This window comes from Carassius carassius, chromosome 23 (assembly GCF_963082965.1).
Source record: "Carassius carassius chromosome 23, fCarCar2.1, whole genome shotgun sequence".
NCBI classification, from domain to species: Eukaryota; Metazoa; Chordata; class Actinopteri; order Cypriniformes; family Cyprinidae; genus Carassius; species Carassius carassius.
The window spans coordinates 13,043,731-13,066,774 of record NC_081777.1 but is presented as its reverse complement, the minus strand read 5'-3'; the positions used below and the strand labels follow the sequence as shown (position 1 = coordinate 13,066,774).

The 23,044-nt window shown below is 39.3% G+C and overlaps 1 protein-coding gene across 1 annotated transcript; it reads right to left on the bottom strand.

Moving 5' to 3' along the window:
- Nucleotides 1–422: 422 nt before the first annotated feature.
- On the bottom strand, nt 423–5,048 carry LOC132101891 (extracellular calcium-sensing receptor). Its single transcript, XM_059507117.1, has 6 exons — nt 4,843–5,048; nt 4,287–4,578; nt 2,838–3,656; nt 2,468–2,698; nt 1,547–1,670; nt 423–1,437 (listed from the first exon to the last, which is right to left on the bottom strand). Exons 1-6 carry the CDS (start codon nt 5,046–5,048, stop codon nt 539–541), a joined length of 2,571 nt encoding a protein of 856 aa, XP_059363100.1. The 3' UTR covers nt 423–538.
- Nucleotides 5,049–23,044: the final 17,996 nt, after the last annotated feature.

The window sequence follows — 23,044 nt, the reverse complement described above, 5'->3', positions numbered from 1 at the left end:
GAAACAACAACCCATGGCAAGGGTGCAACCATGTGGACAGACTAATGAATGCAAAAAAAAAAGGTGCATGTGCGAGTTACATGTACAGAGTCGCTGTGTTCTATTCTGAAGGTTTTGTCCTCTATTGTGAGATCTTTGGTGGAATGAAGTACTTGGTGGACTAAAAAAACTGTTCTTTGGATTGCACTTCTGTGCCATTTTGCCGGGACCATAATCACAGATTACACCTGTACAAAAATGTATGGGCATGAAGTGTCCATCAGTTTGTACCCTTTGAAATCACAATTTGAAAAATCAAAATGTATTTTTAAAATTGTATTTATTTCATGTTGATGCAGTACATAAATATAATAATAAAAAACACATAAATATAAAGAAATTAAAAATAAATAAACACACACACATTTAGAAGGAACCCAGAACCAAAGTCTGCGCTTAGATCATCACAAACTGATTAATATAGTTTGTTTGTACATATCTATAGGTACTGCCCTTTTGAAAATGCTGTCTCATTATAGAAGCCTTTTATTTGTACACATTATCTGGCCATCATGTTCTTTTTTGTATTTTTCTCAGGTTTAAGTAGAATAATATAACATTTTGGGGTGAATATACACAGCAACAGGCCATAACTGGAAGCCAAAATGGCGAAAATCTCCACAGCTACTGTGTACTTCCCCGGGGAGCTGACGTATGCTGGCACAAATGCAATCCACACTGCACAGAAGATCAGCATGCTGAAAGTAATGAATTTAGCTTCATTGAAATTGTCTGGGAGTTTTCGAGCAAAGAAGGCCAGCAAGAAGCAGACCACTGCTAACAGACCGATGTACCCCAGTACTAGTACAAACCCCACAACAGATCCCACCGTGCACTGCAGGATCACTCGAGCACCAAGCTCACCTCCTGCACTCTCTGTGGGCAGAGGGGGAGCCAGCAGCAGCCACAGTAAACATATGACAATCTGAACCAGCGTGCAAATGAAGATGCCTGCCCTCTGCTGGATGGGCCCAAAGTACTGCATCAAGTTAGATCCAGGCAGAGTGGCCCGGAAAGCCACTAAAACCACCACAGTCTTACTGAGGACACAGGCAATGCAGATCACAAAGCTGACTCCAAACAAGGTGTGACGTAGCATGCAGTTCCACGGCGCAGGGCGGCCAATAAAAACTAGTGCACACAGGAAGCAAAGGGTGAGCGATACCAATAGCAGAAAGCTCAGCTCTGAGTTGTTGGCCCGTATGAGGGGTGTGTCACGATGATGGAAAAAAGCTGCCAGAATAGTAGTGGTCAGTGTCGCCCCGGTGACAGATAAGACTGTCAGGACAATTCCCATGGTATCTTGCAAAGACAGAAACTCCACAACCTTTGGGATGCACCTTGTTCTTTCAGTGTTTGACCAGAACCTCTCAGGACATCTCATGCACTCTGTAGAGTCTAAAGAATAGTATGGCTCATAGTTAGGGTTGTTTTTACATTGTGTAGATCTTGTAATGTTACTTGCACCTCTTGTGTATTGTCTGTGGTAAGGTTAAAAAGTTAATACCTGTCATGTTACTGACTTCCCCTGCTGCACAAGGGAGACAGTCAAAACAGCAGACAGGTTTTCCTTTTTGTACAGCCTTTCTAGTGCCTGGAAGACAGCTTGCACTGCACACAGATACAGGAACCTAAATTTTACAAGAAGAGATTCCATCAGACTCAGAGCAATCTTCTAACAACCTTCTTTTCAGCACAAGCACTTACATAAATGTATTCCTCTTTTTCTATCATAAAAACACTCTCATGCACACATTCATACTTATTCCTATGCCACATTTCATCCCTCTGAGCAGGGTCTGTCCATTAAAAGATTGTATCTGCACCATTGTATTTGAGATGTTAGATAATGGATGCATTCACTTGCACACTTACTCATACATTTTGAATGCACTTGATAACAAACATTTACACACAAACTCATACATTCATATTTGCATGTGCTGTACAGAAAAAAAAAAAAAAAAAAAAAAGTAAATCTAAAGCAAGTAACACCACAAACAGACATTAGAGATAAAATAGTTTCTCGCCTACTGATTTATTTCTCAGTAATACAATAATAATATAAAATATAAAAGTAAAACAATAATAGAATATGTGTAGCTTATATATCTAGATAACTAGCTAACTACTGTAGCTCTCTGAGGAAACAGCTATTTTGCTTGTTTTTTGTGCTGGAGAACTGATTTGTAACTTCAGTATTTGAGGCGTCTGGTGTAATTTGCTTCCAGTTATTATTATTTATTTTTTAGCATATTATTTTAATTTATTTCTGTAAACATGAACATGCTGGTTAGGAATGCAAATAGGTTTACTTTTTACTGCACTTTGTACTTTTATCCATATAAACTGTAGGTATTTCATTTCTGACTGCTGTATTTCAAGTTGAACTGTTAAAATAAAGCATTAGAATTCACTGGACTCCTACCTGGTCCACCCAGCCCCCTCCCCAAACCACTTTCTCAAGGTTTATGTACAGCTCCTGGCCTTGTCCTTTGGCTGCATCAAATTGCCCAACCTGGATGAAACTGACTGCTCCACTTTCCTCGACATGCCAGTTTATAATGTCATAAGAGGCAGATGGCTCACCATTATCTTCAAAATAAACCAACTCACCCACTGGTGTTGTGAAGTTTACTGCATTTAAGTAATGCAGAAGCTGTAAAAGGAAAACAGAGGATCATATATATATATATATATATAATATATACAGTACATATATATATGTTTTTTTTTTTTTTTTTTTTTTTTAATTTGTATTTATTTATTTATTTTTCCAAGACAGAGGAGGTCTGTACCTGCCTGGGCTTTATTTGAATCACATCAGGACATTCTCCATTTTCAAATGGCCCTCTACCAGGCTGACAGGCCATCATGTTGTGAATAGCATTGGCAATAGCATACACAGCCTTATACACATTGTAAGTGACTCTCAGCTGTGAAACATCTGTGTAGATGCTGCCATATTTCTCCACATTCTCTGTGCCTGTGCACTTTGGAATTTTAGATGAAGGCTGCCAGTCCTGTGCCAGTGAGCACCCAAATATTTCTTCCCAAACATCTTTAACAAACGGTTCATTGGGTTGATTCACAGGGCTCAGCTGGGCAAGAAAACCACCAAGACCCTGAATATCAGCCCGACGCAAGGCACAGCCAATGGTACCAGCTAGGAGAGAACTGCTTGCTGGGTCAAAGAACAGAATAGAGGTGCTCCAGGCCTCTGTGGCTATCCATTGCCTGTCGGTAACATTCTGCACCACCACTTCCTTGAACAGGACTTCTATGTCAGGGGCAATGGCAAATGTTACCACAACACGAGCTGTGGAACTCTGGATCCTCTCCACAATCCGCCTGATCCTGCTTTGTGAGTGTGATTTTGGAATGAATTCCAGGTAGTCCACACAGACCCCTCTATTTTCCAGTTCTTTCAAAAGGATCTGCACGCCACTTTTACCATATTCATCATCCCCTGCAACCACCCCCACCCAGGTCCAGCCCAGCAGGCGCAGCAGACGGGCCATAGCCTTGGCCTGGAATGCATCACTAGGAACAGTGCGCAGGAAAGAGTGAAATCTGCGACTGTCACTGAGACAAGCACAGGACGCAAAATAACTCACCTGTACAGATAAAACACAGATCAAAAACAGATTTCCCAAAATTTCACTGTAAAAAAAAAAAAAAAAAAAAAAATTATATATATATATATAAAATAAATCATGATGTTTCTGTGGTTATGATGTTTAAAAATAGTTTATGCTTAGAAATGTTATGTTTGTTACAATTATTTGTTTATTTACTTACAAATATAAACTTATTACTTACTACAAATAGTTTTCAATAAATATGGGTAAAACTACAAATAACTGTTGCTTGTCAAAGTCAAAGGTGGATGAAGTACACAAATCAAATAGAGGAGTAAAATTACAGATGCCTTAAAAAATATTACTCATGTAAGTCTTAAGCAATCCTTTTCTATTGTACTTTGGCAAAAATACAAATTCAGGACAACTACTATGTTTAAATATGCATTTTAAGTGTATTTTCTCAGTAATGTAATGTATAGGGACATAGAAAATTGAATACTATGAAAGCGTTCATAGATGTTGATGGAACATTTTGATATTTTATCTTATAATCTTTGCACATTTTTACAATAACAAGTTACAGTAAATTATTTTTATATGTAAAATAAAAAATAATAAATAAATAAAATAATAATAATAATAATAAATAAATAAATAAACTACCATGGGGACATCAAACACTCCCAGTGTGTCAGCCACCACTATTGAGGCAGATGAACGAGCGTCACCAATAATGACAGGCACCATTGGTGTTCTGCTGCATTCTGCTCCCAACACTCTCTCCTCCTGCCCTGTAACCAGAGCTAAAGCAGCACTCAGTGTTGTGCCCTCAGCTAGGCAGGTGTCAGCTACCAGGTACCCCAGAGTAATGTTTGGAAGCAGTACAGGGTCCCGATTAATCTCCTCCAATGTAAAGATCATAGTTCTGAGCCAGCGGTATGAACGAAGATCAACACTGAAAGACAATGTAAAAATGTAAAGATTGTTAATTTTAGAAATAAATGAATGACTATACATAGCAGGAAAACAAATATTATTTGTATGTGATAATCCCAATATGTTGACAAAAATACAAGATATTATTATTTCAGGATGAATAGAAAGTCAGGGTAAGGCTGTACTGAATTAGAGTTAACAAAACCCCCCAGAGAGACCATTTGGCATTTTGAACCTAAACAGTTTTTTGCCTTTAAGTTAATTTTACAGAGACTATACTCACCCCTGGCAGCGAGAAAGATTCTGTAATTGAGTAAAAGCATGAAAAGGCTCTGGTGCTTCAACATGAACTGGAAACAGACCACCAATTATCACATCTCCCTCTTTATAGAGACTTTCTGAAATAAATCTGCCCTGCAGACTGCAGGAGAGACGTGCACCAAAAACACTGACCATCTCTACAATAAATCCAACCACCCACAACCACATAATCAATCCCATCAGTTTAAACACAGAGTAAGAAAGAGAGAGAGCAGGAAACTGAATGTATACTGAGTGCTGTGATTATAGACTCACACTTTCTCAGCAAAGAAAGAAGGGTTGGATGATAACTACCCTTTTGTAGACTTTAATTTGCCTGGGGCAAAAGTGCATGCAAGAAGAAAACAAGTGAGTGGGGGATAACTGTAGAAAGCTCTGGTGGATAGCACAAAAACAAAGAAAAACTACTTTAATATGATTTTGTCATATTATACAGCTGCAAGCACAGATAAAAAAGAAATAAAAATAAAACTCAGCATGCATCACACCTACTGTATAAAAAAAGTTGAAATATAACTTATTTTTCAAGTTAGGGCAGGTCCAACACAAGGTGAAGTGCTCCTAGTCACTTGCCACACAATGGCTAAGTTTACATGCACAATGTTTGGTTCAGTCGGGCTGAATACATTCTGATTGATGAATATGATTGTAGTGTTTACATGAACGCTAAATAAAGTGATCAGGTTGAGTGCATGGTCATTATGTCACAAGCTTCAAATCAGAATTTTTTTTTTTTTTGACGTGCACACTGTACAAATAAAGTCAAGTCAAGTCACCTTTATTTATATAGCGCTTTAAACAAAATACATTGCATCAAAGCAACTGAACAACATTCATTACGAAAACAGTGTGTCAATAATGCAACATGACAGTTAAAGGCAGTTCATCATTGAATTCAGTGATGTCATTTCAGTTCAGTTTAAATAGTGTCTGTGCAATCATTTGCAATCAAGTCAACGATATCGCTGAGCAAGCCAGAGGCGACAGCGGCAAGGAACCAAAACTCCATCAGTGACAGAATGGAGAAAAAACCTTGGGAGAAACCAGGCTCAGTTGGGGGGCCAGTTCTCCTCTGAGCAGACGAAACCAGCAGTTCAATTCCAGGCTGCAGCAAGTCAGATTGTGCAGAAGAATCATCCGTTTCCTGTGGTCTTGTCCCGGTGGTCGTCTGAGACCAGGTCTTTACAGAGGATCTGTATCTGGGGCTCTAGTTGTCCTGGTCTCCGCTGTAAGAATTCTTGCTGCTGCATTTTGGACTAACTGTAGCTTGTTTACTAAGCATGCAGAACAACCACCCAATAAAGCATTACAATAATCTAACCTTGAGGTCATAAATGCATGGATTAACATTTCTGCATTTGACATTGAGAGCATAGGCCATAATTTGGATATATTTTTGAGATGGAAAAATGCAGTTTTACAAATGCTAGAAATGTGGCTTTCTAAGGAAAGATTGCTATCAAATAGCACACCTAGGTTCCTAACTGATGACGAAGAATTGACAGAGCAGCCATCAAGTCTTAGACAGTGTTCTAGGTTGTTACATGCAGAGTTTGTAGGTCCTATAATTAACACCTCTGTTCTTTCTGAATTTAGCAGTAAGAAATTACTCGTCATCCAGTTTTTTATATCGATTTTATGCATTCCATTAGTTTTTCAAATTGGTGTGTTTCACCCAGCCGCAAAGAAATATAGAGCTGAGTATCATCAGCATAACAGTGAAAGCTAACACCATGTTTCCTGATGATATCTCCCAAGGGTAAAGTAAAGCGCGAAGAGTAGCGGCCCTAGTACTGAGCCTTGAGGTACTCCATACTGCACTTGTGATCGATATGATACCTCTTCATTCACTGCTATGAATAAAGAATTCCCTTTCAAGGGAACTTTGAACTGCGTCCTCTAGGGGTCGCTATGGGGAACACCTCGTCGTGACCCATGTCTGAAGCATACATTGAAAAAACACCAACAAGTTGGCTGGCAACAGCCCCTGACATAGGCACGACTATGGATAAATATGCGTTGGGAGAACACTTCTTTCTCTTCTTCGTCTTCACTGACTGTTCTGTTTGAAGCGTGCATCTAAAAGAACTGTTAAGAGCGATCTTTCTCTGTCTATCATGGCTACTACTAGCAAGCATTCAGACAGTGTGTTCATCTGAGTCTGCATTATTTGACACCCGATGGCACACACAATCTTTGCGTCATTTGTTTGGGTGAAGAGCACACACGCGATGTGTTTGAGAAGGCAACCTGCATGCATTGTGAGTGTTTTTTTTTCAATGAAAAAGCTCCACTCTCGTTCGTCTCTCTTTCCTAGGAAAAAAGGGCAGCCATCTTCTTCCCGCGGTTCAGGACCCACCGCTGCTGAGGCACGGAGGAGGGTGAGCACATGGAGATCGCAGGTGGATCTGGCTGATGAGTTTATAGAGGGACTTTCTCTTTTGCACTCGTGGGTTGAGCCTCCTGAGGATGATGTTATATCTTTAACACTTTCCGATACTGAGGTTAGTGCTCTGCTGGGTTCTACCCAGGAAGAGCAGGAAATGTTTGAGGATGGCAAAGAAGCTGAGGCTGAGCCTTCTCAATCCTCCTGTCCTGCGTAGACATCTGTGGGTGAACCTGGCAGAAATCGTGAAGAAAGAAAAGGCTTTCTTTTCGATGCTCAGGTGCTTCTGAACTTTTTGGTACCTCCGTTGTGTGGTGGAAAAATTCATTTGACATTGCTTCTGTATACCCATATATGCATGTGTTTTTCTTTGAATTTTTGTGTGAATTTTTATGGCCTAAGAGTAATGGCAACCAGGTGGTTCACGGAGACGTGTGGGTTCAGAAGGATGACACCTGGGGGGAAAACAGATGTCTGAGCATGACCTGAGAGGGTCATTGGGCCATATAGTGGTGGGAAAATGCCTGAGGATGACCTGAGGGGGTCACCTAAGTCCTAAATGTGTGAGAAACCTCCCATAGAGAGTGTTCCTTGTTATGTGTGGAAATTTACAGCTGCTAAGACTTTGTAACCTTGAAGCAGCAAAGGGATATAAGGTGGAGGACTGCCCTCTTCCTGGGTCGGTTTCAACCACTCAGTGTTGCTGTATGATTGTCTGACCATCTTTGCAAAGAATAAAAGCTTTCTATTTTAATTATACCTGAGAATGAGTCTGTCTCTTATGCTGATGAGAGTTGATTTCAATTTTGCCACGACAGTTGAGACGGTAATCGAGAAGTTCAAGGAGGTGAAGGCGCGCTCAGCTGCTTTCAGATCCTTCGTTCCACAAAGGTCCAGGTCTGAGCCCGAACAACGTAGGGGTCCTGGTCCATCTCGATCTGAGGATCAGCGATGGGCACAGAAGGCTAGTGTCGTGACTCACGCTCCACCCCACCTGCGGGAAGGGGTAAATGGAATTGTGGGTCACAAGGAGGTAGGCAAGACCTAATGCTGTGTTCACACCAAACACGAATAGAGCGTCTGGCGCGAATGATTTCAATGTTAAGTCAATGTAAAGACACGTTTCCACGCATCTGGAGGTCTCGCGGCGCGAATGAGGTGTTTAGTGCGGCGTGGTAGACGCAAATTCGCCTCATTTGCGTGTCTAGTTCGCGTGAATGATGCGAATTGAGTGTCTGGAGCGTTACACGCGAAAGGTGCTTTTGTGCATTTATGTGTTTGATGCGAATTCACGTCTGCCGCCCGAGTTAAAAAGTTTTAACTTTGGCATCAATTCGCGCCGCGTAAACCAATCAGGAGCCTGCTCAGGAGTCACTCATTCAACATGGAGGAACGACTGATGTTGTCAGTGAGCAGTCAACTGGAGCTTTATGACACAAGTATCACACACAAGTTAATATTCCAGGAATAAAAAAGGACCTCGCTTGGAAGAGTGTGTTGTAAATACACATTTACCTTTTGAGTCACGTACACGTTTATCGACCTGCGGCTTTCCTGCTGTTTTTTACAACTATTTCTTCCCTAATATAGCCTACAGCTACTTTTCGCTAACAAGATAATGTATTTATTCAGAGGACATGTGCAGAAAAAAGTGGAAAAGCCCCGAATGCTCGATCAACATCAGCCATCTTGCAAACAGACAACCGCCTAGCACTTGCCCCTCCCACAAGAAGCAGATTTCGCCTCAGACGCGCGTCAATTTCGCTTCAAACTTTTGCTTTCTACTCGCATCTATTTCGCTCTAGATGCGCGAATGCATTCGAAATGTTCTAGCTAGCTAAAAACTAGACGCGGTAGACGCGAATTTGACGCTGTGTTTTCGCATTTGGTGTGAACACAGCATAAGGGATGTGATCCAGACGAGGCATCAGAGAGATACTTTGTATCTACTCGTTCTCTTTGGGGTTTTTTAAATCTGCCCTTATCCTCCCCTTCCTAATTCCCCTGTAACCACCAGCTCTCCAGCTGTCCAAGGTTAGGTGGGAACTTCTTACATAACAGTCTCCTATGTTGGACCTATGATGTTTCAGTTCATTCTATGTTCAAAGTAACCAACGGATGGTCCGGACTAAAGGTAGTCACCCCTTGAGCAGGGCTCCAGCGCAGGGGCCAGGGTGTGTCAGAATGATCCATTCTGTATATACTTGTATATGTATCAAATTGCTGGTGGTCATGTGTGTACTAATCTTCTTCGAGTTTCTTTGCAGTGCTCAATTACAGTGTTTACTAAACATTCGTTGGCATAATGCCCAGCCGTTATGATAGCCCTGATTCCGGATTCATGTTTCTGGTATCAGGCAGCCAGATCACAGGTTTCTCCGGGAGCCTTCTTGATCATCCGGCCCAGCACGGCACTGCAAGGAATTTCGTGGATGTCCGGCCAGTTCACCCTGAGGGGCTTCCTCGCCGCTTGGTTTTTGCTGACGCATCAAGTGGGAAGTGGAGGTGGAAGTTACGGAAGTCTTCTTGTATATGCTGCCTCAGGTGATGCTCCCCTCACCAGAGGCTTGTAAATTTGAGCTTGCCTCTCCCGTGCGGTTCGGCACCTCTGCGATGCTTAGGAACGCTTCCCTCAACATGAGGGGCTATTTGACTATTTACCAAGAAGGGTCGCCTATGAGTACTCTCCTCTCTTTCTGAATTCAGAGTTCTCCTCTCATGTGAGACTGAGTTCTCGGTTCTTTCCCCAGAGCGCTCCAGCATTATTTCCACAGATCGAGTTGATGACTCTCAAACATACTGTTTTGGGATGCACCATTCTATCTATGAGCTGCTCTATCAGAGTGCCACGAGAGCCCCCTCCTTAGAACAGTATTTAAAATCCATGTTATGGTAAGTGTGCAAGTGTGCACGTGCGTACTTTCTAAAATCCACTCTGTGGTAAGTTTGCACGCTAGTGCTCTGCGTTCTTTCTAAAAACCTATAAGGTGAGGGCTTCGCACGGTTGCTTCTTCATCTCGGGCGTCACTCCACCTATGTATCATCGGATACCTATTTAAACAGGGTGTTGGTACTAGGGATCTGTTGAGACAGCTCCTTCAGCAAGCTTATGCAAGAGCAAATGGTATCCCTTGTGTGACAGGCAAGACTTAGTATAAAGTGCTAGGTTCTTTGCCGTATCCCTTTAAAGCAACTCCGGTCCTGGAGGGCCACTTTCCTGCAGAGTTTAGCTTCAGCCCTCATAAAAACTCACCTGCCTGTATCTATCTAGTAATCTTGAAAACATTGATTGCCTTGTTCAGGTGTGTTTAATTAGGGTTGGAGCTAAACTCTGCAGGACAGTGGCCCTCCAGGACTGAAGTTGCCTATCCCTGCTTCAAAGGAATCTTTCTTAATTCCAAGCCTTCAGCTCTACCCTGACGAGTAAGGTGGGTATGTAGCCTAGGCCTTTGGCCGTAACAGGTAATGTCACGGACAGCCGTCTAACGTCCCAGGGGCAACTCCCATAGAAATGGTAGAGTTGGTACTTAATGTTCGCCATGATTCTGGCCTGTACTCCCCTCAGCATGGCACCGTTGGTATACTGTTCCCCATAGCGACCCCTAGAGGACGCAGTTTGAAGTTCCCTTGAAAGAGAACGTCTCAGGTTACGAATGTAACCATGATTCCCTGAGCAGGGAACGAGACACTGCGTCCTCTAGCTCCCTGCCATGCTTCGGACGCACGCTTCAGACGAAGAAGTGAATGACGTGTTCTCTACCGGCGCATATTTATTCTTAGTTGCGCTGGTAGTGATGTCAGGGGCTGTTGCCGGCCAACTCGTTGGTGTTTTTTCAATGTATGCTTCAGACACGGGTCACGGCGAGGTGTTCCCCATAGTGACCCCTAGAGGACGCAGTATCTCGTTCTTTACTCAGGCAACTAAGTTACATTCGTAACCTGAGACGTTTCTTACCGTTCACAAATAATAACCACTCTCCTACATGGTTTCTTTGATTGTTTGTAACCACTGTTGGGAACGTTACTTTAAAAAAGTAATTAGTTATAGTTACTCACTACTTGTTCCAAAAAGTAACTGAGTTAGTAACTGAATTACTCTATAATAAAAGTAACAATCCCCATATCTGCTGATTGGCTTCATCACTCTGTTTCCTCTCCACCAGTAAGCTGGTGTGTGGTGGGCGTTCTGGCGCAATATGGCTGCCGTCGCATCATCCAGGTGGATGCTGCACACTGGTGGTGGATGAGGAGATACCCCCTGACAATGTAAGCGCTTTGAGTGCCTAGAAAAGCGCTATATAAATGTAATGAATTATTATTATTATTATTAACTCGTTACCAGGGAAAGTAACTATTTGCGTTACTGTAAAAAAAAAAAAGTTGCTATATGTCAAAGAATTTGTTTTTTTTTTTGCAGTTTTCACAAGTCAGTTGAAATAAGTAGAACAGACAGGTGTTCGTACAAAACTTTCGAGATTTATTGCACGTCAACAGACAGCAAGAGTTTTATCCTGCACTCTTTGTAAGAAAAGTGTTTTTGGCCACTAGCTTTGTAGATGCGTGTGTCACACATTACATGCACACATTACATGCACGTTCTTGCCTTTGACTACAATGAATTTGAAGTAGTGCTTGTATCTCCACCTTGAAAATGCCAACTTTTCATCGGATTGCTCCTGACTCGCCATTTCTGCTGCTACTGCGAATCTCTGTGTAGCTGTTGCGTGTGTGTGACTGTGTGTGTTTGGCGCCGCTGGCGCGTGTGTGTAAAAACACTGGCTCTGATTGGCTACCATGAAACACATGACTCTGCCTTAGCCAATCATAATCGCTTATCTCGTTATTAACCCACCTGCTCACTCGCTGTGTGAGCCAGGGGTGCATTCGGATTGCATATTAAATCAATGCATAGTAACGAACCACATTTAACATTCAGTAACGTTAACGGCGTTGTAACGATGGGAAAAGTAATTAGTTAGATTACCCCGTTACTGAAAAAATAACGTCGTTACCTAACGCCGTTCTTTTAAACGTCGTTATTCCAAACACTGTTTGTAACAGCAGAATTAATATTTATCCATTTATGGGCATTTATTGATAAATATATATAAAACTGCTGTGCCGTGCAGTTCATATTTGTCACGCAGTAAAAATGCCCCTCCCCACACCCAAAACGGGTTGCCTGTGAATGAGAATCCAAAACAAGGACTGGTGGTAGGTATTTCTGCTCTACTTCACAGTTGCCGAGTGACAGGAGAGTTTTATAATGACAGGACATGCATTTATACAACACTTTATTAAAATGGAAGAGCAGCTCTTTTTTTGCGTCTCATAGGTCTTTACACTATTTTTCTGCGTCATTGCACATGCGCAGTACTTTCAGTTTCGCGTTTCAATCTGATCGAGTGTTTACATGCACTCCCAATCGTATTAGAAAAGGAATAAACCACCCCCTTAAATCCGATCAAAATTACATTCCAATCAAGCTCAATTGGATCGATTTAGGTCTGGTCAGAGGAGAACTGGCCCCCCAACTGAGCCTGGTTTCTCCCAAGGTTTTTTTTCTCCATTCTGTCACTGATGGAGTTTGGGTTCCTTGCCGCTGTCACCTCTGGCTTGTTTAGTTGGGGTCACTTCATCTACAGCGATATCGTTGACTTGATTGCAAATAAATGCACAGACACAATTAACTGAACAGAGATGACATCACTGAATTCAATGATGAACTGACTTTAACTATCATTTTGCATTATTGACACACTGTTTTCCTAATCAATGTTGTTCAGTTGCTTTGATGCAATGTATTTTGTTTAAAGCGCTATATAAATAAAGGTGACTTGACTTGACTATTACAGGAAAGGCCTTTCAGTCTGATTGAGCCATCAATCTGATTACAAATGTATTATTTGGTTACATGTAAACGTAGCCAGTGTGCAATTAACTTTGCCCTCTTCTGGAAAATAAAAAGCTTTCCCTTAGCATTTCCATTTATCTCAATGACAGTTGCTTAAATGATGCACTCCAAAGTATACCTGCAGACACTGCATATTGGAATGTTTTTTTTAATATCTGCTTTTTCTGCTATTTAAAATGCCTGATTTTATTTTCTTTGCATGTTAATTCATAGAATCCACAAGATGCATTTAGTAGCCGGATCGTCTGGACCATGCCAGTGAAACCTGATCCGTGTATCAAAAAATAATAATAGTAGAAACCAGGAGCGGTTCTCCATTAAGGCAATAGGGCACAAAAGTGTGAAAGAGAGGGATTTTTGGTAACACCTTCTTTGATGCCCGTATTTATAATACATTATAAGGGTATTCTTAAGGCATTATAATGAATGCATAATGCATAAAAATAAACTTAGAATATGTTGTATCATCTCATGAATATTCATAAGAATGGTTTTAATAGATTATAATATTTACTATTTGTAGTTATAGCTTTTAAGAGTATGATTCATAACACAAACAAGTTGCATCCACTTTTACAATGGATTATATTTCTCATAGTTATAATGTATTATGAGTCTCATATCTTAACATTTTTCTGATGCTACTTTACTTAAAGCGGTCAAAGACCACTTATAAGTAATAATAATAATAATAATAATGTTCTCTCAAACAGCCATAAGATCAGATAGCAGATCAGATGAATGTGTAATATGACACATTTGCTTTGAACTATTTTTATTGTAATATCAGTTTGATTATTTTGATGGTACCCTTTAGACAGCTGTTGATAAGTAACTCTGCAACTACATATCATCTAGTGGTCATCAGAGTAATAGTATATCTGCTACTGTAAATATATGCTAACACTTTATTTTGATGGTCAACCAACAGATACAGCAACTATAAGTGTCTTTGCAATTACATCAACTTATTGAGCATATTCTTGAGCATACTAATACTTTAATGAGATTCAAATGGCATGTAGTTGCAAAGTTGCTTATAGTCGAATGATTAAGGGGACCATCAAAATATATATATATATTTTTTTCAGTTGGAGTATTAAGCTCACATCAGTCAATTAACATAAGCCCCACAGGAAACATTCTAATAACAAAACATCTAACCACTCACAAGCTGTAGTAAGATACTGTGCAGATGTTAAATAAACAATGTCAAGATATGATACAGTCCATTATACTGTAAATGAAGTAGATTTAAGGGAACAAACATACCTCGCTTAATAATGATTATAAAGTCAGTTTGTATGGGATGAATCAAACTAGTATCTCTCCAGTAACGTTTTGATGGATGTGTAGATGATCTACATAATTTTGTTTGGATGAGACTTTTATTTTGACTTTCGACATGGGCACTGCCATGTTGGGAATGCGAGCAGCACCTAAGCTCTTTAGGTTTGTGGATCTGAGCATGGGGGTGAGCTGAAGAGCATCTGTGGGTAATTTTATGATGCTAATGAGTTGTGTTTAGACCTGCATTACAGTCACACAGCATTGTATCTGAGTCTCCAGTTGTTTGATGGCGTTGTTGAACGTGTTGGCATAGTTTTCTGCTGTGTTTGCACGTGAAGCAGAAGAAGTGGGCCTGTTAGTGGATAACAGTTATGAGTCAAAAATTTGTTTTGCGTGTCCAGTTTTGTTTTTGTTCAAACTAACTTCAATTACGCTGGATACTGTTAATTAGTGTACTTGAAGAATTCTTGTTCTTGGAAATACAACTTTTGAATTCTTGAAAAATCAAAAATTACTTTTTTTATGACCTGAATTGGGCTCTGACATGATTTTGTTGTTGTTGTTGTTGAAGAACCCGAGTGAACAGATTGTTAATGTGAAACTCTTTCTTCTGTGGGTAAAACAAAGAGGACACATTTGTTTTACAAGACTCAACTGAATTGGTTACTGAGTTGTTAATTTTTATTGTTTTCTATATTTTTTCATTTATTTCACTGTTGATTTCATTCAAATTTTATTTGCTTCTCCATTGCAAAAAAAGTGAAGAATCATAATTCCATTAGTTTAAATAAATGTCAGTATATTTAAGTTGAACATGTTTACACAAATTTTGACTCACTTATAGTAAGGAGTAGTGTTGTCACGATACCAAAATTATTGTTTCGATACCGATACCTAGTCAAGAATTGCGATTTCGATACTTTTCGATACTTTTCCTGAAAAGGGAAAATACACTCAAATATCATTGATTTATTTTAAAACTGGGACAACATTCTAATCATATAACACACTAATAAATGAACATATGAACAGCAGATATATTAAACATTTGAACAAAATATGAAATATCAAAATATAAAAAATAAAATAGAGCAATGACATTCAAGGTAAAGAAAGAATAAATTTAGCATGCATTATCTCAGTTATCATAAGAAACATAAGAGTATTAAATTTATCTTGATTCTGACCTTTGAATAAAAATATGAACAGCGATTATATTAAACAATGTTTCTGAACTCAGAAGATTAATTGTCAAAAGATAAATAATATCAATTTAAGCAATGGCATTCAAGTTAAAAAAAAGCAAATAAATCAATATCTCAGATATTGTAACTTATTCTGTCAATTGTGCAACCTTTTCTTTCAGAGGAGAAAACTTAGCCAGTGAGCTTTATTGAGCGTCATCTTTTTCTACCAGTCGTGGACCGGCGGCCACAGTATCACTTGTGCTCGCACATGCAGCCTTGATGCGCGGGTCGGGTTTTTTTCCAACCCGCGGGTCCCGTGTTTGTGAAATTATTTGACCCGCCCCAGCCCGCAAATAAAGTACAATTTCTTTACCCACCCCAACCCGCGCATCGGGGACATCACGGAAGATACGTTGCTACTAGACTCATATTTCTTGTCCACTGAAGTTCCTCCCTCCACAGCAGCGCGCGAGCTCGGCGCTATTACCAGTGCATGCGCTGCTCGTGAACAGCTCTGTGAACTGTTTCATCCTGTCAAAGAGTTACTCAAGATGTGACGGAGCATGTGATTTGTTGAATGTAGTGAAACCCAGATCGAGATCGAGAGATCTTCTCATTCGTAAATAAGTTGAATGAACTGATACATCTCGTTTATGAACTAAATGAATGAGTTTACGGGGTCAGTGAGCCAAGCATGTAAAACTCGATCAGCAATCAGCAGACAAAACGCAGTTATAGGTGCTGTGCAGATACGCTCGTTTTCATATTTAGCACAGAACATAACTCCACGTTTAATCCACGATTAATATGAATATTATATATGAACTGTCTGACCAAACAATTAAAATGTTAATTATGCAAGAAAACCTCTGCTTTGTTCATCTGAACAACTTAAACTATTTAATGCAATTTTGCACACATTTTAGTAAAGCCAAATCAGTTTAGTAAAGCCACTAATGCAGCCATCTCGCTGTAGTGCTTTTTTGCTGCTTGCGTGAGGAGAAAAAACAGACGTCCATAGGGAGGCACTGGAAGCGTGCGTTGCACACACCAACATGAAATACGTCTCTTACCAATCTGGAACGCAGTCATTCTTTGAAGTATCGATACTAATAAATTTAGGAATCGTGACGTTTTTAATTTCCGAGAATCGCGATACTTTTGAAGTATCGGTGCACCGTGCAACACTAGTAAGGAGTGTGGCATCTTACCACATCTTGAGCATTTCCACATTGCACCACGACAGGCACAACATACAAGAGACACTTTTACAAAGACTAAAAGCTTTTGGGTGGGAGGATTAGTATTCTGTTTCTCACACAGTCTTTCTTAGATTAAGTGCTAATTATCCCCCACAAAGCTATGGCATATTCCCCTCTGCCACATATTGGCATCACGAACAGTTTCAATTACTGGTTCCTGATTCGGTGTAAGTTCATGGTCCTTGAGTCGATGCTATAGCAGAACTGGAGGAATTAAAGAGACAGTTTGAAGAGATGCCAAGGCAGTTTGGTGAGCAGACAAGCATGTAGGAGCAATCTAGAGTCAAACAGAGAGAGGCCCTTTTTCCTATTGCTAAAACTGTTATTGAACAGCAGGCTGCTGCTCAGAGAGCACCATCTACTGTGTACATCCGTAGGGATCGTAAACATCCAGAGTTTAGTGGATGATGTTCCAAGCCTGGTGAATTGAATATGGAAGAATGGATAAATTCAATGAAGTCTGCCTTTAAGGTGATGAAAATTCCAGAAAACACAACTGGGTTAAGCAATATTTAACCCTCTGGAGTCTAAGGGTATTTTTGGGGCCTGCAGAAGATTTGTCATGCCCTGACATTTGTGCTTTTTTCAGTTTCTTATAAATATCTAAATGGGTAAAGTCTAATATCACTGTAATCAGCACAAACTGGGCTATAATAATATGTGAAATGCATGTATTTACATGATTGTATTTTTGAGAAAAAAATATTATTCGTGGTTAGTGAAAAACTAAAAATGTTATATCAATTGAATAAGGCAAAAAACACATAAAGAACATTGGTTCCCGGGACTTTTGAGAACTGGAGCTTGTAGCCTAGAATTTTTCTTTCTAAATAATGTGAAAATCATCTTGTTTACTCACTCACAGAAAACAATATATTGATTTAAATCTTCTAAGACACTTTTTGTTGGTAAAAGTCATATGCGAGTAGGCGTCAACTATCATGAATATCATTGTGATTTACACCTGAGAAGACAAAGGCCTGCATAATGAGCTGCATAATGAGGCTTTAAGTCAGCTTGTGTCACTGAGAGGGAACAGTTACAAGAAAGAATGTGAGAACAAAATAAATCTATATAATGTTATGTTTGTAGTTTATTTAGAATATATTTAATGATCCCACAACATAATTTAATATCCACTTGGGGGAGCAGTTAAACAGTTTATTAGGAACAATCAAAGCTGACTTTCAAACTAATTTTTTTTGCATTATTACTCCAGTCACACAATCCTTCAGAAATCCTTTTAACAATCTTATTTTCTACAAAAAACATGTATTATTATTATTATTAATATTATTAATGTTGAAAAGAGCTGAGAATATTTTTTCAGGTTTTTTAGGGGGAATAAATTGAACAGCGTTGTGTTACATTTGTTACAGTTACATTTATTTGTTACATTTATATTATTTACATCAAGCTTTTGAATTGTATATTATTGTATATTGTAACTGAAACTTCATAATATTTCACTTGATTATACATTTAGTGAGGAATTATAGTTTGGAAAAAGTCTTTGGAAAAAGTCTAACTAGTAAAATGTTTACACGTTATGTGAAAACAAGTATATAAATAAATAAAAAGAGACTTACTCATGTTTATGATCTCTGCTAAATAAAGTGCTCCAAATCTCAAATCCTCAACCACATCACATCTTTTTGGGTTGAATTATGTCTTATTCCTGGCATTGCGAAGCAAACAGTAAAATAAAAGAACTTGAAGAACAGTCTGGCTGCTTTTTCTTCTGTGTGGGCCTATTCAAGCCCCGCGCTTCAGTTTGAATCTGAATCGTGAGTTCAGCGCGGGGGCGTGGTCTCATTTGAAGATAATGAAGAGAGACGTGAAAAACGGACATTGCGTTGTTTTCTTGTGGATTACTTTATCACAGAATATTTGTTTTTGGCGGCACTTGTTAATTTAAAAGCAGACATGCCAAGCTTTCTATAGATATCTCGCTCATGTCTCTTCGTTGAGAATTCACAGAGTTACAGTTCATTTTAATGACGTGTTTATAAATGAAGATCAGTGCAGACAAAGGCTGTTGACAGCACACCTTGTTTGTTATCTTTATTTTATAAGTGCACAAAGTTTTGTTGTTATTATGTCTGTATACAAAAAAAGTAGACCCTTTACAGATTTGATTGATGTATTGCTCTTATCTGTACGATTAAACAGTCCCTCCAGAAAAATGCGATGGAATATGCGGGATATTTTTGCAATTTTATGTGATGAAATTGCAGGAATTTGCAAAAACTGACTTCCTATTATAAGCAAGCATACTAAATCACATAATATTTAAGTTCTCATTCTGTTTTATTTCAGACCTTAATTAACACATGGCTAAAACTTACAAAACATTGAGTCAAACAAGTTCTCTAGCTTTACAAAAGGAATATTCAACAACTTCTTTAAAAATGAATAAATAAAATATTTAAAAAATGCTGTTTTATAGGAATTGCAAAGTGAAATCTCTTACTGCAACGTAAATTATTTTACATACTACTAATATACTTACAAATGTAAGGTTTTGGTACTACTGTATTCTGTAACAAAAAAGTGCAATCTTACAACTGTAGAGGTGCATCAACTTCTGAATGAAACTACAACAGTCCACTGTGAAAATGAAAACTAACTTCGTAGCCTCTAACACTGGCCTATCATTCGCCATCCTCATCCTCATCCCTCTCTCAAAATAATTTTCCCCCACTGTCATGTAACACACCGGGTAACTGCGGTCTTTTACTCTTATTTTTGTTGGCAAATGAGAATGATTTGTGTGCTTCACCCTCGTTTCACCGCGGAGTTCGCAGATGATGTTCACGTCGCGTTATTACGACACTTCATAAGGTTCCCATTTGGGAAATAATGGTGATTTATTTGTGTGAAGTAAACGCAACATTTTTCAACTTTCTGCTAAGATATATGTGACGGAGCCATTGTTAACTGAGAAGATGCGCAAATCCACTTCATTTTCAGCATTTATTTGCGCATCTTCTCAGTTAACAACGGCTCTGTGTAGTAACAGCTGCTCTATGTGAAATCACGCACCTGAGGGAATTTACAGCTGATTAGAGAACCGGCTTTACTGACGAGATGCGCATTAACGATCGGCCGATCGTGATCGGAGCAGCCCTAGTCAAAATGTAGTTAATTGTTAAATGTAATAATTTTCTTCCAAATACGATAATTTTTAACTTCTGGTACGATACTTGGACATTTCCAGTCTGGCAACACTGTCTGTTGATGTTGGGCCTGGGGAGGGAGAAACATCCTCATCAGGTGTAATGTTAGGCCTTGTGTCCGGCTGTCCATCAAGCCAAGGTTTTTTGCTAAGAAAAATTAAGAAAGGAGCTCTGCGACATATTGCTAGCTAGCAATGTGCAATCAAACATTATAGACTGCTGGGGTCACAGTCAGCTGCTGTTTACTGATTGGTTGGCAGTCCGAATGTCGGCAGATATATTTTAACAAAAATGATTTAAAATGTAAATTACATTTTAACATTTTTAGCATTATTGCACCATATATTGGATTCTTATTTCTGTGCTCCTGAGAGTATGATTTAGAACGTTCAGTGGCGTCATAGACAGAACTGCCAGATTCAAACAGCTTTTGCGAGTTGGCTGGCACTGAGCCAGAGATGGACGCGCTCAGCGCTTGTCATATATCACAATTAATATGCAGTGTTTTCAACCACATAATGTTTATTTTAGGTATCATACATTTAAATATACATAATCACTAGTAAAACAGTACATTGGTAGTTTGTAAAATACACACTGATGCCTATGGAAGCAGCAAAAACTATCTAATCAAATGTAATTTGCCGACATGTTTTATTTATATATCAGACAGACATAGGAGAACAATAAAGTTTATTCTTCGTCCAGTTCAACAGCCACTTACTTTCATGTATTTCGGGAGAAACTGGGGAATTCAAGTGCTGTACATTAAATCCGGCTGACAGGACTCTGTACTGCAGCGCTCATCTTGTTTTAGATCAAGATAATTTATAAAGGTTTTTAAACAAAGAATCGGAATATCAGATAGTTGACATAGTAAGCAAGTTTGTGTATATTTTTTAATAAAAAATGAAAAACTAAATAAAACGAATACCGATACATCTGTTCGTGGCTGCGGTGTGTCACGTGACAATCATGACGCGTCGCCATGGAAACAAGGGGTCAGTTAAAATATTTGTAACTTACACGTGAAAGGGTTGATTTAAAAATATATATATTTTCTAAGTAAACAACAATAGCCCATGTTTAGCAAACATTTTTTATTGAGACTATAAAAAAATAATTCTGCATCTATTTTTAGGTGTGCCAGCTGCCACTGTGGCTGGCATAGGCACACCCTGGCACACCCGTGGCTACGCCACTGGTTGGGATGAATGTGTTGAGTGATCTTAAGGATCTATTCATAGCCACTGAAGAAATGAATACGGACAGAAATACAGTAGTCATGGATTCAAGGAGGCCAAGGTTGAGTGAGTGTTAGCTACATAAAGATGCAGACTGAAGCACTGAGCGGTGGTGAGAAGATTGGCTTTGTAAAGGTTGCTGGGAAGCACGCTATCACTATTCCTCCACTCAGTGCCCACTGCAGAATACTCCCAAAAGTAAGCTGCAAAGTGTTTGTGAAGACCTTGTCAAATGTCAGCTTCCCAAGAAAGCCAATGGTAAAGTCCCTGTCAGAGTGTTGAATTTTAATGAAAAGTCTGTAAAGGTCCCACCACAATGTAGGATCACTGCACTGTCCAAGCCACAAGAAGTTGTGCCAAAAGAGCTTGTAGAGTTTGAGGAGAGGGAAGGTGCTTATCATGTTAAGGCTGTTCAGCAACGTCAGGTTTAAGTGGAGGTAAGCACCATGGAGCAGTTGCCATTTCCAGAGCAAAATAAATCTTCAGGATCTCACAGAAACTCAACATTTCAAACTCCATGACCTACTGGCCAAGCACAGTGATGTGTTTTTGAAGATCAATTGTGACTTTGATTATATGACTGCTATCACACATACTGTCCTGTTACGGCCCTTAGGTCATATGTAGGGATGTGCACATCGATGCTGTAGTATCTATATATCGATACTCAGAATTTTGAACACAAATTTGAAGCTCAATAGATTTTGAGGAGAAAGACTTGCAGTCATAAAACAATTGTAATGTGTTCATTTAGGTGTCAGCTACAATGCACACCCTATACATTTTTAATATATATTAAATTAAATTATAAAACATTTAGGTAAAAATGAGGCCCGTTTATCCCTTTCAGGCACATTCCTGTGAAAGGTTTTTTTTTTCAGGTTCCCTTAAGAAAATTACCCAAGGTTTTAACAATAACACCACAAATCATCGTTCTTGTAGCCATGGTAACTGCAAATGTAAATATATATTAAATTAAGATTATTTGAAAAATCACATACACTTTTAAAATTATAAGCAGTATCGGTATTGGTATCGGTATTGTTAAAATTGTAACAAAAAATTATCGGTATTGTATCGCATGGAAAAAATGTTGTATCGCCCATCCCTAGTCGTATGTGTGTGTGTGAGGGTGTGTCTGCCTAGATGTACTGCTGCTTGTCTGTCTTTCGCAGGTCCTGTGTGCACACCTGTTTTCAGTTGCCAATTAATTAGAGGAATACCTGTTGGCAATCAGCAGGAGAGCGAGAGCTGGTAAAAAGGGAAGAGAACAGGCAGAAGTTTGTAAAGTGGGTGGAGAGCAGACATCTAGATGCATACAGCTTACTAGATCTGGGTGATACTGAAGGGGCGTTCGTGGAGTTCCTGCAGAAGCGTGTAACAAGTTAGATCCTCGTGTTGGTTACTCTCTCTGTGGAGAGAGGGTGGGAAAGATTAATGTGTTTGCTCTTTTTTTTCCTCGTTGTAGTTGTTTGTATCTGTTATATCTTTTTGAGTTCATTCAATTGGTAAAATAAAACACCATATTTACGAAAAACGAGTTTCCTTTGTTTCTTCAATCCGAAGTGTTTTTATTGTTATTGTTGTTGTTGCAAACCTTCTCCTCCTCTGGACTTTTCACTGGAGGTTCGTAACAATTTGGGGGCTCGTCCGAGATCTGGTTTTCCAAACACTTCGGGTTGCATGGAATAAAGTTATAAGT